Consider the following 13,637-nt stretch of genomic DNA (forward strand, 5'->3'; position numbering starts at 1 on the left):
TTATTCAACAATAGGGGAGAAGCCAGAGACAATGGGAAATTGTGCTTCCGATGGGGTGGGGACATAGAAGCAAAGGACAGACAGACAGGCAGGGGGGCAGGACAGAAGGATTAGGTTTCTGGAAGCAGCTGGAAGTCCTGAAAGTCTGGTTCCCACCTAGAGAACCTCTTCCCACAGGCTATGCGTACCCAGGTACCGGAGGGCAGAGGTGAGGACTTTTCTTTTTTTGGGGGGGGGCAGGGCATTGCTTACAAGAGGCCCCTACAAACATATGGAGGCAGCTGGAGCTTGACAGCCATGGACCTTTGAGCCTCATTTGTAGTTCATCCCCATGCCCATAAGTCCAAGAGCCTCACCCCCACCAATCAATACTCCCTTTCTCTGGTCCAAGAGCATCTAGAAGCAACAAAGGACCCCATTCTCTGTTTCTTCCAGGTAATTATTTCTTTGCTTCAACCCTATTTGGGGGTTACCCCCAATATTCCAAACCCTGCGCTTTTCCTTGGGCTTAGTAGAGTAATGGGGGGAGGGGAAGATTTCTGGCACCTTGTCTGCTTCTGTGAGCTCAGCGAAGAGCCTTTCCTCACAGGTGCACAGGGGCACCCGCCAGAGGTCCACGTCGCAGGGTCCTAAGGTGCTTGGACCTTCTAGGGACCTAGGCAGCTCCCTCACCTGGCCCATCTTCTTCCAGCAAGAAGCAGAATAAAAAGCTGTCAATCACTGCCTCCTCCATCTCTGTGAAGAAACAAGCTTCTAACAGGTAGGCACTGAGCTGTTGACCAGCTTGTCATTCTCTGAAAGGGGTATGAAAAAGATATGTGTAATACAGAAAAATGGCTCCATGATTAAGAGCTTTAGATTCACTGTGAAAGCCAGACTCAAATTCCAACAGTGTGACCTGGAGGTTCCTAATACATGTGTGTGCCTTTGTTTAGTATCTCTAAGATGGGATTCATACTTGTTCCTACCTCACAGGAGTGCTGAGGGATAAAACATGTCAGTGCTAGCTCTCGTTACTCTTGGCTCTTCAATCCCTCTCATTTCCCACTACACTCTGCTCACCGGGCCTCCTTTACAGGTGCCTATCACCTTTACACCTCCCTTTCAGGTCCCTATCCCAGACATCTTTACTTTTGACCATGGAAGTCCTTTCTTCCACCCACTATTCCTCTGTCCATTTGCAGGAAGATGGAGCTCAGCTCCTTCCCTTTCTGACAACTCACTGTTTCCTTCCTCTCCCCATGTCCCAGCTCTCCTTCTTAGAAGTCCTCCGTGTGGCTCATTCATTAACACATACATGCTTATTTAACATCTACTATGTGATAGAAACTACTCTGGGGGCTACTGATAATATTTAGCATGTCTATCATCATGCACCATTTTAAGAATTTTACATATATTATTTCATCCAGTCCTCACAACTATTCAGTGAGGTGGGTATGTTATTATTATTCACCTTTCACTAATGAAGACATCAAGGGCGAGAGATTCAGTAACTTGTTCAAAGTCATGCAATTAGGAAGTAGAAAAAATCAGACTTTCTTAATTGAATAAAATTAGGGTATGGGATTTTTCATCTAATTTTTTAAAAAATGGACAAGGTGGACCCTCCCTGGTGGCACAATGGGTTAAGCACAGTCCTGTGAATCCGCAGCTAGTGCAGCATGGGTTCGGTCCCTGGCCAGGGAGGTGACCCACATGGTGTGACAGATCTCTCCTGTCTCACCCGCTGCTCCCCTCAGCAGTATGTTTCAGTGGATTGACCTGTTCTGTTCCCCACTCTTTGTGGTGAATCCTCTTAGCCCCCACAACTTTGACCTGTACCCCAGTTCTTATATGCATAAATAAATAAATTTTTTAAAAAAATGGACAAGGTGATAAAGAATAGTTGCAATGGGGTGGGAGGGAATCAACTACTGAAGTAGACACTTGTGTTACTTTCAAATTCATATTGTCAATTGAGCTGTGAATAAAAGTACTTCTAAGGAAAATGGTGCCCAGTCCAGTAAACTGGGAACCACATTATTCAGTAGCTCACAGTGTCCTGCAGTGTGGGCAGGATGGGGAAGAGGAGGTGCGGTCCAAACTGATGCCCACCAAAAGGAGATGAGAAACCTGAAGTCCAACATGTCTGGGGCACAGGTAGCTAGGATGGGGGGTGTGGCATCAGAAGGGCAGGAGAGGCTGGGTTACCGAGAGCTGTGGAAGCCTTTATCCTCAGGCCAATGGGGAGTCACTGTTTTAAGCAGGAGAGCTACAAGATGTATTTATTCTGGCTTCAGATGAAGAATGGGCATTAAGAGAGAACCAAGACTGCATCTGGCACTCAGGATGGCAACACTTAGAAGTAGCACTGTGATGAGAAGGGGATAGGAGAGGAGATGCTTCATGAGGACCTGCCTACTGAAGGGATGTGAGAGAGGAAGGATGGGCCCAAGACAGGGTGTTATAGCTGCTCTCTTCCTACCTTCCTTTGGCCACCAACGCTAGTCCCTTTGTCTGTCCCCACAGCTTCCAGCTAGACAGTCCCCTCTGAGGAATCCCAGATGGGTGTTCATGTCCAAACCTGCTCCTTTCCCACTGTCTTGTTCCCTGTCCCCTTTGTCCTAAGGAATGCCCACCTTGTGCCCTGCAGACAGTGTCAGCCTGACCTCCCATCATGCCAGGTGGACCTAGTCTCTCTACACTCTGCCATTTCCTTCTCCCTTGGGTCTTCCTCTTCCACAAAGCTCTTGGGGACTCAGGTAAGACCTTAGTCCCACCCAGAATCTGGGTAGCAGACTCCAGGCTGGGGAGAGCGCAAAGGGCTGCTGTTGGAGGTACCAGGGAGCGGTGGGGGAGTGGGCCAGGGAGGAGAGGGCTGGGGGAGCCTGTGGAACAGTCTGGATGGGAACTAGGATAAAGGAGGGAAGGCGTTCCTGCCACTGCGATCCCTTCTGCTCAGCATCCCACCCTGGCCCCCACTACCTTCTGACCCCCATCCACGAGGTCATCCACTCTCATCGTGGAGCCACCGTCACGCTACCCTGCGTCCTGGGCGTCCCACCTCCCAGCTACAAGGTCCGTTGGAGCAAAGTAGAGCCAGGGGAGCTCCGAGAAACTCTTATCCTCATCACCAATGGACTGCACGCCCGGGGTTACGGCCACCTGGGGGGACGCGCCAGGTTGCGGAAGGGGCACCGGCTAGATGCCTCCCTGATCATCGCGGATGTTCGCCTGGAGGACGAGGGCAGATACCGCTGTGAGCTCATTAACGGCATCGAGGATGAGAGCGTGGCGCTGACCCTGCGCCTGGAGGGTGAGGCCCTTGGGTTACCACCCCTCTCCTCTCCCGGGGAAGGTTGGTCGCCTCCTCTCGGGTCTCCCAGGACTCCTCCCCTAGCCTCCCCCTGCCGGCTCCCAGGGTTCCCCCAGCCCTCTCTCCTAGGTGCGCCGCCTTCCTCCCCCACCCCCTCCCGTCTGCCGGCCCTCCCCAGGCTGTCCGCCACCCCCAGGTGTGGTGTTCCCGTACCAGCCTAGCCGAGGCCGGTACCAGTTCAATTACTACGAGGCGAAGCAGGCGTGCGAGGAGCAAGACGGACGCTTGGCCACCTATGCCCAGCTGTACCAGGGTGAGCGCCGGACGCCCTGGCCGCCCTGGCCTCCTCTGGGTGGTCACATGGGCCCAGCGGGGGAGAACTCCGAGTCTGACACCAGTCTTCGACGCCCCAAATCCCTGACCTTTCCCTCTCGCTCCTGCATCTGCTGTCAGCATGGACCGAGGGTCTGGACTGGTGCAACGCGGGCTGGCTGCTTGAGGGCTCGGTGCGCTACCCAGTGCTGACCGCGCGCGCTCCGTGCGGTGGCCACGGTCGGCCTGGGATCCGAAGCTACGGGCCCCGAGACCGCAAGCGCGACCGCTACGACGCCTTTTGCTTCACCTCGGCCCTCGCAGGTGAGGTGCGGGGCGGGCTGTCCGCGGCTCCGCGGGGGCACGGCCGGACTTCTGCGGAAAAGGGGACCCTCGCAGGCTGACAAAGTTGGGCGGGTCCCGCGAGGCTGGGACTGGAACTTGGGGTGGGGCTTGAGAAATGGCGGCGAAAGTAGAAAGCAGGAGATTTGAGATCGGGGGTGCCCCTCAAGGTCTCGCCCTCCATTATTCCTCTCACCCAGGCTCTAGCCCGCCTCCCGCAGCCCCGCCAGCAACCCGCCGCCTGGACGCCCTCGTTCCCCCAACCCAAGCTCCGCCCAGCCCCTCCGCAGCCTAACCCCGGGGCCCTACCCCCACCCCGGGAGCATGAACCCTGCTTCACCCCACCCTAGCCTGCTCTTGGCCGGGCGGTGACCCGTTACGGTCCCCAGGTCAAGTGTTCTTCGTGCCCGGGCAGCTGACTCTGTCTGAAGCGCACGCAGCGTGCCGGCGGCGAGGAGCCACGGTGGCCAAGGTCGGGCACCTCTATGCGGCCTGGAAGTTCTCGGGGCTGGACCAGTGCGACGGCGGCTGGCTAGCGGACGGCAGCGTGCGCTTCCCTATCACCACGCCGAGGCCGCGCTGCGGGGGCCTCCCAGACCCCGGAGTGCGTAGCTTCGGGTTCCCCCGGCCCCAGCAGGCCGCCTACGGGACCTACTGCTACTCAGAATAGGGGCTTACCGCATCCCTGCAGTGCGCGCCACAAAATTTGGGAGTCGTGGAGGGGGTCTCCCGGCAGCCCCTCCTGACGCACCTTCCTGCCTAGGGTGACCGGCCGCCGTTCCCAGCAGGCCGGGCTTCGGGAAGGGGAGGTGGCGCCCCTGGGGGCAGGGTGCAGATACCACCCTCCTGCCAGCGGCCGAAGCCGTGTGGCTGTTCGTGAGCCTCCAGTCGGCCACGCAGCCACTGCTGGGGGCGGGAGGAGTGCCCAGGTGGCATTACTTGACTTGTGCTCAGCAATAAAATAATTTGGAGGTTTTGTTTGGGTGAAGCTGCAAGCATGGCCAGGCTTGGGGAGTGAACGAGGATGACCTTGGACTCAGCTGCAACCGCGCGCTAGAAAGACAGGGTAAGAGGGGCTACTGCAGCTGAGTGATAAGCCTGAAACAGCTTGGGAATTGCGAGGAAATGGCGCCAAAGGAGAACTTTTTGGAGACCGGTGGACTGCCAGACCCAGCGGACTCGCCAGAGCCCGAGATGTTGTTGGGCCACACACCGCGCGAGGGCGCCACACACTCGCCTAAGATTACTCTAGCGCAAATCCGCCAGCCGCGCTCCAAATCCCCAGGCCTACCCTCGGGCCACCACAGAAGAAATATAAGACAGACCTAAACGTACTTCAAAATGCGTTTGTGTCCTGCCAGTCTCCCCGACGTGTTTCAGGAGCACTGGCAAGTGATACCGTTTTTGACGATGCCCAAGCAGGAGGCTGCTGCCCTTAAAACTAACAAGGTCATGGGAGAGTTGATGAGGTTGTGCATTCAGTTTTTTTTTTTTTTAAGACTTATTTATTTATTCATACAGAACTGGGGTACAGACCAGAGATGTGGAGGGTGAGAGGATTCACCAGAGACGGAGTGGGGAGCAGAACAGACAGATCGTCGAAGTACACTGCTGAGGGGAGCAGTGGGCGGGTCAGGAGAGGTCTGCCACGCCATGTGGTCACCTCCAGGGCAGGCGGGATCGAACTCATGCGGAAGTGGCTTAAGCTTCTTAGTGCTGTGCTTTAACCCGCTGTGCTTTAACCCCCTGCGCCACCGGGCCTGTGCATTCAGTTTCATGTTATGTGCTATACATCTTTTTATTCATGCCATCTAACTATGGAAACTAGTTAATTACCAAGTAATTATTCTTACTGAGTAGGCTGTTTGATTGCTTGTGGAATGACACTGTTTTTGTCAGGATAAATTAACTAAGGAAAGTCACTTCGAGATTAGTAATGACCACAGCAAAGAACTTCCTAATAGCCCATGATACAGGTTGTAAAATTGCTTTCCAAGAGGGTTCTTGTTAAAACTGCTTAAGAGAACTTTGTGAAAGGGCCAGAAAAAAACTAAAAGAACAACAACCTCAAAAAACCGCAAAACAAAGGCAAGAACCGCAACCAATCCCAAACAACAATTTTTTTTTTAAATCTGGGTCTGGGATGATCACTTCTGGCTTCTCAGTTTAGTGCAAAGTGATTGAAACCCTCATAGCAGAACAGTACTCAGGTTCTTACTGAGTAGCCTGTTCCATTGCTTGTGGTATGACACTGTTTTAGTCACAATAAATTAATCATGCTGTGATAACAAGCAAACCCCAAGACTCACTGGCGTAAAACAAAAACAATTTATTTCTCCTGCCACCTACATGCCTATGATTGGGTCTTTCTACTCATAGAACTGCCACGATCTCACATGTGCTCAGTTACCAGCCAGAAGGGGGCGCAATATGCACTCTGGAGGGTCCTCAGCGGGTGAATAATAGCGGTGGTCCAGAAGAGACTCCTGTCCCTTCTCTTCACAGTGCGTTCCCCAGAAGTAAGGGCGTGGTTCCACTCCCCAGCAGGGCAGGGAAGCGCAACCCTCCTGTGCTCTGCGTGTTTGATGAGCTGCTGGCCCCAGACACACCTCCGCCACCAGCACCAAGAAGGGCAGTCCAGGTTCGGGGCGTTTTCTGTAGTCACCCATGTCCCCCGCCACACGCTCTCTTCTGGGTTTTCTAATTGGTTCTAGCCAATTATGGAACCAGAGCCCTAGAAAACTGAGACCATGGGCCAGGCAGCTCAGTTTGCAGGAAGATGACACTTCAGTATGATGCCATCAGCCTCCGTCAAGAGACCACGTGAGAGACGCTTATGGGTGGAGGGGCTTTCCATCCCCTCTGGATTCTGTATTCATGCTGTAAAAGCCACTAACTCTTAAAATTACACTTCATGTTGCTATTACTGTCATTTTTTTTAAATTATGGAGTTATGTCAGACATAGGAAAGTAGAGGGAATGGCATTCATTATAAAGCCCTTCCTCAACCAACTTGACCATTTAAAAATTCTGCCCCTTTATGCTCCGGGTTGCCCAGGCATCTGCTAGAGAAAGCTCGACTCCAGCACGGGCTTCTAAAGCCAGCACCTGGCCCACCCAGCCGACTGGCGACTAGAAACTGTCTCCCAACTCTTTCCAGAGCGGCCTCCCAGAGCCCCAGCATGTGTGTGTGCTTCACTCACACACACACACACACACACACACACACACACACACCACTCTGCCTAGTCACTCTGTGGGGGAAAAAAATTCTGCCCCTCTTGTTTGACAAATTCCCTTTCTTATGTTTGCTCAAGTATTTTACTTATTTGCATAGAAAAACTGGGGTGTAGACAAGAGGTGTGGGGGCATGAGAGGATTCAGAGACAGAGTGGGGAGCAGAGCAGGCAGATTGACTGAAATACACTGCTGAGGGGAGCAGCAGGCGAGACAGGAGAAGTCTATTGCACCATGTGCACCCTAGTCAGGGATCAAACTCATACCATAGTGGCTATTGATAGCTTGATAGAGCTAATACTTTAACCCCTGCACCACCAGGGAGACTCTCCATGCCAAATTTTACTTGGTTGTTCTGACTGTCATGAGGACGCTTGTCATTGGGTTTATCCTACCAGGAGAATCTAGGACCATCTCATCTCAATATCCTTATGAAGTTAGGGAATGAATTTGTGGAGTGAATTATATCTGCAGAGACTATTTTCCTACAAAAGCCAACATTCATTTGATTTCGGGGATTGGTATGTGGACATGAATGTTTTAGGTCACCATTCACTGGACTACAGCCATCAGTGTTCACCTAATGGCTATTAATGGTCATCATCTAGAACTGTTACATAAAGAGGAGTACACGGGAGTTTTTTTTTTTATTATTATTTTGTCACCTTCCTCTATAATTATTTTTTTTCTGAAGATTTATTTATTTATTCATACAGAACTGGGGTACAGGCCAGAGATGCGGAGGGTGAGAGGATTCACCAGGGACAGAGTGGGGAGCAGAACAGGCAGATAGACGAAGTACACTGCTGAGGGGAGCAGCGGGCGGGTCAGGAGAGGTCTGCCGTGCTATGTGGATCTCCTCCGGGGCAGGCAGGAATTGAACTCATGCGGAAGTGGCTTTAGCTTCTCAGTGCTGTGCTTTAACCCGCTGCGCAACCAGGGAGGGCCCTATATTATTATTTTTTAAGGTATTTTTAAAAAGATTTATTTATGTATGCTTGTAGAGCTGGAGTATAGGCCGGAGGTGCAGGGGCGGTGAGAGGATTCACCAGAGACAGAGTGGGGAGCAGAACAGGCAGATTGACGAAGTACACTGCTGGGGGGAGCAGTAAGTGGGTCAGGAGAGGTCTGCTGTGCCATGTGGGTCAGCTCCAGGGCCGAGGCTCAAACTCATGTTGCAGTGGCTTTGGAAAGCTTCATAATGAGATGCTTTGACCAGTTGCACCACCAGGGAGAGACCTATTTTTTTAAAGAGTTATTTATTTATGCATACAGAACTGGGGTACAGGCCAGAAGTGTAGGGGGTGAGAGAATTCACCAGAGTGGGGAGCAGATCAGGCAGATGTACTAAAATATACTGCTGAGGGGAGCAGTGGGCAAGTCAGGAGAGGTCTGCTGCACCATGTGGGTTCACCCGCTGCCAGGGATTGAACTCGTGCTGCAGTAGCTGCGATAGCTTCATAGTGCTGTGCTTAAACCCGCTGTACTGCCAGGGAGGGCACTCCTCCTTTTATTATTTATGAGTCATCTATAAAGAAATATTTCCCTCACCAGATATACTGTTAAATTGACTGATAGCTGATTTAGGAAAAGCAAGTTTAATATTTTATTCTTTTTTAGTTGTCTCAAGTAGGTGCTATGAACGTCATATTATGATAAACTCTAATCTCCATGGTTTTGGAGCTGATCTTTGGAAGGTAACCAGGTCATAAGAGGTCATTCCTAATGGAATTAGTGCCCTATAAGAAGAGATGGGGAAGAGGTTCCCTGAGTTCTCTGCTCGCCACCACTGAGAACATGTGAGAAGACAGCACGGTAAAGTAACAGGTAGATAGGTCCTCACCAGACACTGGTTTTGTGAGAAATAAATGACCATTGTCTAAGTTGTGGTAACTTGTTACAGCAGCTCAAATAGACCAAGAAAATGGGGTTTCCTAAATGTGGTTGCTGAGTCAAGAATTTGTGGTGGCCTAGAGGTTAAGTCTTAGCACTATCACTGCTATGGCCTGAGTTTGATGCTGGCCGGGGAGCTGACCCACACGGTGCAGCAGACCTCTCCTGTCTCGCCAACAGCTCCCCTCGGCAGTGTATTTCAGTAGATCTGCTGTTCTGTTCTCCACTCTGTCTTTGGTGAATCCTCTCACCCCCCTCACCTCTGGCCTGTACCCCAGTTCTTCTGTGGAAAAAGAAATTGGGAACAGTAATGCATTTGAGAGGTCAGCTAAAAGGCACCACTAGAGGAGAGAAGCAAGACAGGAAAGGGAAGAGTCAGTGAGAGGTGTGTAACCGCAGGTGGAGCTCCAGGGGCTCAGGCACACGGGGCAAGTCTCTAAGACAGTACAGAGGCTGACTCAGAGGAGCGGCACTGAGGCCCGCTCTGCTGAAGGCTGAGGGCTGCTTCCGGGAACACTAGCCCTCCAGCCTACCCGGCTAGTCCTGACCTCCCACCACTGGACAGACAGCCCTCAGGCAGAGCCATGGAGGATGACAGAGGTCCCCTTGTAGGGGTGAATGCTGAAGAAAGCAGGTTGTAGTCACAGGCCTCCTCAGCGATGCTCAGGTGTCTGGACCCCATGTGAAGCACAACAGCTCTTCAAGCTGTTGATCAATTACAATTTCTAGTTCTTTAGAAAGCTTAATAAGAGGGCTGGTGAGTAAACCCTCAGGACTTTTGCTGTAGTTGGCCCCAGGCTGTGGGAAGTGCTGCACAGACCCGTTCTCTGCCGTTATTCTGTCTGCTGTCATCTTTCTCCATGGAAAGCCCAGAACTTCATCCCACAAAGCCTCAGCTAGTTGATACCCTAACTTTGACAGGCCCAAGCACTGTAACTGTTCATATGGATGTGGGGTCACTGAGATAAGTGTCTTTGCCACTATAATTCTTTTCTTTGGCCATGAGGTGCTCAAAACGAGGCCCTGGCTGCAGTAGTTTCAGGCTTAGTGGGCCCCTTAATGGGACCCCAGCTAGATGCATCCCCACCCTAGGAGCTCTAACCCTGCAAAGCCTAAATGCTTAGGGACAGGAATCACAAACTCCCCAAGTGGACCAGTGAGACTGATGGGGAGGCCTGTATTGTTACTTCCATACCTGGCTCCCGTGACTTCTAGCTTTATGGAATATAACACTATCAAATGAGCGTTGGCTCAAAAGATATACAGTTTTTGAAGGCCAGTACCCCAGGGATGTTTTCCCCGGGCTGGTTGTGAACATTCTATAAAAAGGCCAAACTAATGGAACTACCAGGCTGGCAGAACTGAGGTGAGGTGGTCTGTGGTAGTGCCCAGGGCCCTGTGGTCAAGCAAGTATCCATTGTCTTGTTTGCATCATGTCAAGTGCATCCCCTGGTTAGAGGTGGTTCCATGTGGAATCTCATGAGGGTAAATCATTTCTTCTGTGTCCTCGGATATTGGTGCTTGTCCAGGCACACAGGTGGGGCAGGCAAATGCCTACCTAGAGTATGCACTGACTTCAGTAATGGGTATTGCCCCCTCCAGAGTGAGAAAGACATTGTAATCAGCATGCCATCCAGCTGCTCTTCTCCAGGGACTGTGCCATGTTGAGAGTCAGCATCTGTCTCTGCTGATGATGGGCCAAACCTTTGGCTGCAGCAATAGCTGGACCAGTCCTGGTGAAAGAGACTGTGCTGGGGGACCTTGTGTCGTCTCCCTGTCCACCACCACAACTACTCCATTCACGGACCCTCTGTGCCAGCCCTGGCATAGCTGAGGACAGGGCTGGCTCTTGTCCATTGGAGGCCTCTGTCCCCGGCTGCTCCACTCCGCTGCAGTGAGGGTTCTTTAAAGATCTGTTTATTTATGCACATAGAGCTGGGGTGTAGGCCAGAGGTGCAGGGGATAAGGATTCACCAGCAATAGAGTGGGAAGCAGAAGAGGCAGATTGACAAAGTACACTGCTGAGGGGAGCAGCGGGTGAGACAGGAGAGTTCTGCCAAGGAACAGGCGAGATCTGCCATGCCATGTGGCTCACCTCCCTGGCTGGGATTGAACTCATACAGCAGTAGCTGGTGATAGCTTTGTATGCTAAGATTTTAACCCCTGTGTCACCAGAGAGGCACCTGCAGTGACTGTTCTTTACAAGAATTGCCCTAAGAGCACTATGAAGCTACGGCAGCCACTGCAGCATGAATTCTACCCCCAGCCGGGGCGCTGACCCACATGGCATGGCGGATCTCGCCTGTTCCACCCATTGCTCCCCTCAGCAGTGTATTGCAGTAGATCCACTTGATCTGCTCCTTACTCTGTCTCTGGTGAATCCTCTCCCCTACACACACCTCTGTCTTGTACCCCAATTCTTGTATGCATAAATAAATAAATCTTTAAAACAAACAAAAAAGAATTGCCTAAGACAAATGCCTACTCCTCTAAGTCTGCCTATGTACCTTTCCCCTGACTTCCTTATCTCCAACCTTCTGGTCTTATGTTTTCCCTGCCCCAACCAACCCAGCAGACCATTTGCTACTATTCAGGAATCACTGTATATAACCCCTCATCATCTCCTTCACTGAACAGCAGGTGGACAGAGTACTACTTGGAGCCTCCAGTCATCACTGTCTTCCAGGGTCACCCCTGGGTGGTGCAGTGGTCCAGGCTTAGTTCACACCAATACATCAAAGTGAGCTGTGCAGAAGCCAAGTCAGACATTTCCTTCCTGAAGCCCACAGGGTTATAGGGTGAGGGGCGACAGGCCCAGGAACAACAAAGGTAGCTGGGCAGTGTTTCCCGCTCCTGGAGCTTACTTGAGCCTTCTGAACACTCAGTGACACGTGCTCACAAATGCACCAGTTGGAATGCTGGCTTGTCACTTATGTGTGCTCATGAGTTGGTGGTTCCGAAAATTCCCAGATCTGACTAGGAAAGTGAAACAGGGAAAAGAAAGAATCAATAAATAATTGAGTAAATAATCCAAATAATCTGAAAGGTTATGGCTGTAGGCAGCTGGCACTGAAAGCTGCCATGAGCTCTGGGAGACTGGGGAGAACTTGCCTCCTGGTGTCCCCTGAGAGGAGGAACCAGACTCAGCCGTCACCCCACTGTCACTGGTTGCGGGCTGAGTCAAGGGCACTTCCAAGCCCACCTCTGAGGTTAGGAAAATCCCTGGGCAGCCAGCAGTCTTTGACTTGTCCATGTAAATGCTGAGGGGGCCTGAGGGGGCCTGCTCTACCCTCTTGATTTCCAAAATCAGGAGCTGTCACCCTGTCAGTGTCCAAAGATGACCATGATGTTATTTTTGTTTTTTGACATGTACAACAATTATGGATGAGGGATCAGATTCCGTATGCCAATGACTGAATATTAAGTTGTTCTACCTCTTTGCATTTTTCTTTTTTTAAAATTGATTTATCATTGGGACACAGAACTATTTAAGTCTCAGGAGAATACCTTCACACCATACCCACACCAAAACCCTAGTACCATTCACCACTGTCAAACACTTGAGTCTCATAAGTTCCTTATTTTCAAGTATCCATTTATTTAGAAATCAAAGTCTAGACACAAGGGTGCTCACTTGTCACTGCTTCTAGCCTTTTCAGTAGACAGAAGATAAACACACACACATACACACACACACATTTATGAAAGATAAGTTTTTATTTAACTTTCCTTTTCTAATACTACTACTAGTGACACAATCCCTAAAAACCTAAAACAAATGTAAACAAGTACACCTAGTTGTATATGGAACTAGGGACAAAGCCACATAAAAAATTTCCTTTTGTGGGCCCTCCCGGGTGGCACAGTGGGTTAAAGCACAGCACTAAGAAGCTAAAGCCACTTCAGTGCGAGTTCGATCCCCACACCGGAGGTGACCACATGGCGTGGCAGACCTCTCCCGACCCACCCGCTGCTCCTCTCAGCAGTGTACTTCCTTGATCTGCCTGTTCTGCTCCCCACTCTGTTTCTGGGGAATCCTCTCACCATCCCTGCACCTCTGGCCTGTACCTCAGTTCTGTGTGCATAAATAAATAAATCTTTTAACATTTTTTTTCCTTTTGTATCCATTGTATCATTTTTCTTACTTTTAATTTAAAATTAGTCTAACTTTTCCAATTTAATTTTCTGTTTGAATTATAGAAAATAATGATGTGATTCCAACATCAAAACCATAAAACAAGGGCCTCCCTGGTGGCACAAGGGGTTAGCGCATAGCAATATGAAGCTATTCACATCCCAGGCCAGGGAGGTGACCACATGGCACTGCCGACCTCTCCTGTCCCAGCCACTGCTCCCCTCAGCAGTGTATTTCAGTAGATCTGCCTATTCTGCTCCCCACTCTGTCCCTGGTGAATCCTCTCACCCCCCATACCTCCAGCCCACAGACACCCCAATTCTTATATGTATAAATAAATAAATCTTTTAAAAAACAAACCATAAAACAAAGTGTTGTTACCATCTTACAGGTGAAGACGCTAATGCCTGGAGAGGTTGG

At 50.9% G+C, this 13,637-nt stretch overlaps 1 protein-coding gene across 2 annotated transcripts; it reads left to right on the forward strand.

The window, feature by feature from the left end:
- Positions 1 to 391: 391 nt before the first annotated feature.
- Positions 392 to 5,478, forward strand: HAPLN2 (hyaluronan and proteoglycan link protein 2). Of its 2 annotated transcripts, none has more exons than XM_012733233.1 (7): positions 392 to 435; positions 692 to 760; positions 2,612 to 2,744; positions 2,945 to 3,298; positions 3,477 to 3,611; positions 3,752 to 3,934; positions 4,342 to 5,478. In XM_012733233.1, exons 3-7 carry the CDS (start codon positions 2,660 to 2,662, stop codon positions 4,620 to 4,622), a joined length of 1,038 nt encoding a protein of 345 aa, XP_012588687.1. In that variant the 5' UTR covers positions 392 to 435; positions 692 to 760; positions 2,612 to 2,659; the 3' UTR covers positions 4,623 to 5,478. The 2 variants fall into 2 exon arrangements, with proteins under 2 accessions (XP_012588687.1, XP_004693909.1); XM_004693852.2 differs by having other exon boundaries at positions 3,495 to 3,611.
- Positions 5,479 to 13,637: the final 8,159 nt, after the last annotated feature.

This window comes from Condylura cristata, unplaced genomic scaffold (genome assembly GCF_000260355.1).
Source record: "Condylura cristata isolate star-nosed mole 26May11 unplaced genomic scaffold, ConCri1.0 scaffold00040, whole genome shotgun sequence".
Taxonomy (NCBI): domain Eukaryota; kingdom Metazoa; phylum Chordata; class Mammalia; order Eulipotyphla; family Talpidae; genus Condylura; species Condylura cristata.

Bases quoted from the DNA above. Each gene is read 5' to 3' on its own strand.
- HAPLN2 (XM_012733233.1), top strand. From the start codon at position 2,660: ATGCCAGGTGGACCTAGTCTCTCTACACTCTGCCATTTCCTTCTCCCT. The intron at 3,299-3,476 runs GTGAGGCCCTTG...GGCCCTCCCCAG, and splicing joins GCTGACCCTGCGCCTGGAGG to GCTGTCCGCCACCCCCAGGT. The intron at 3,935-4,341 runs GTGAGGTGCGGG...TACGGTCCCCAG, and splicing joins CTTCACCTCGGCCCTCGCAG to GTCAAGTGTTCTTCGTGCCC.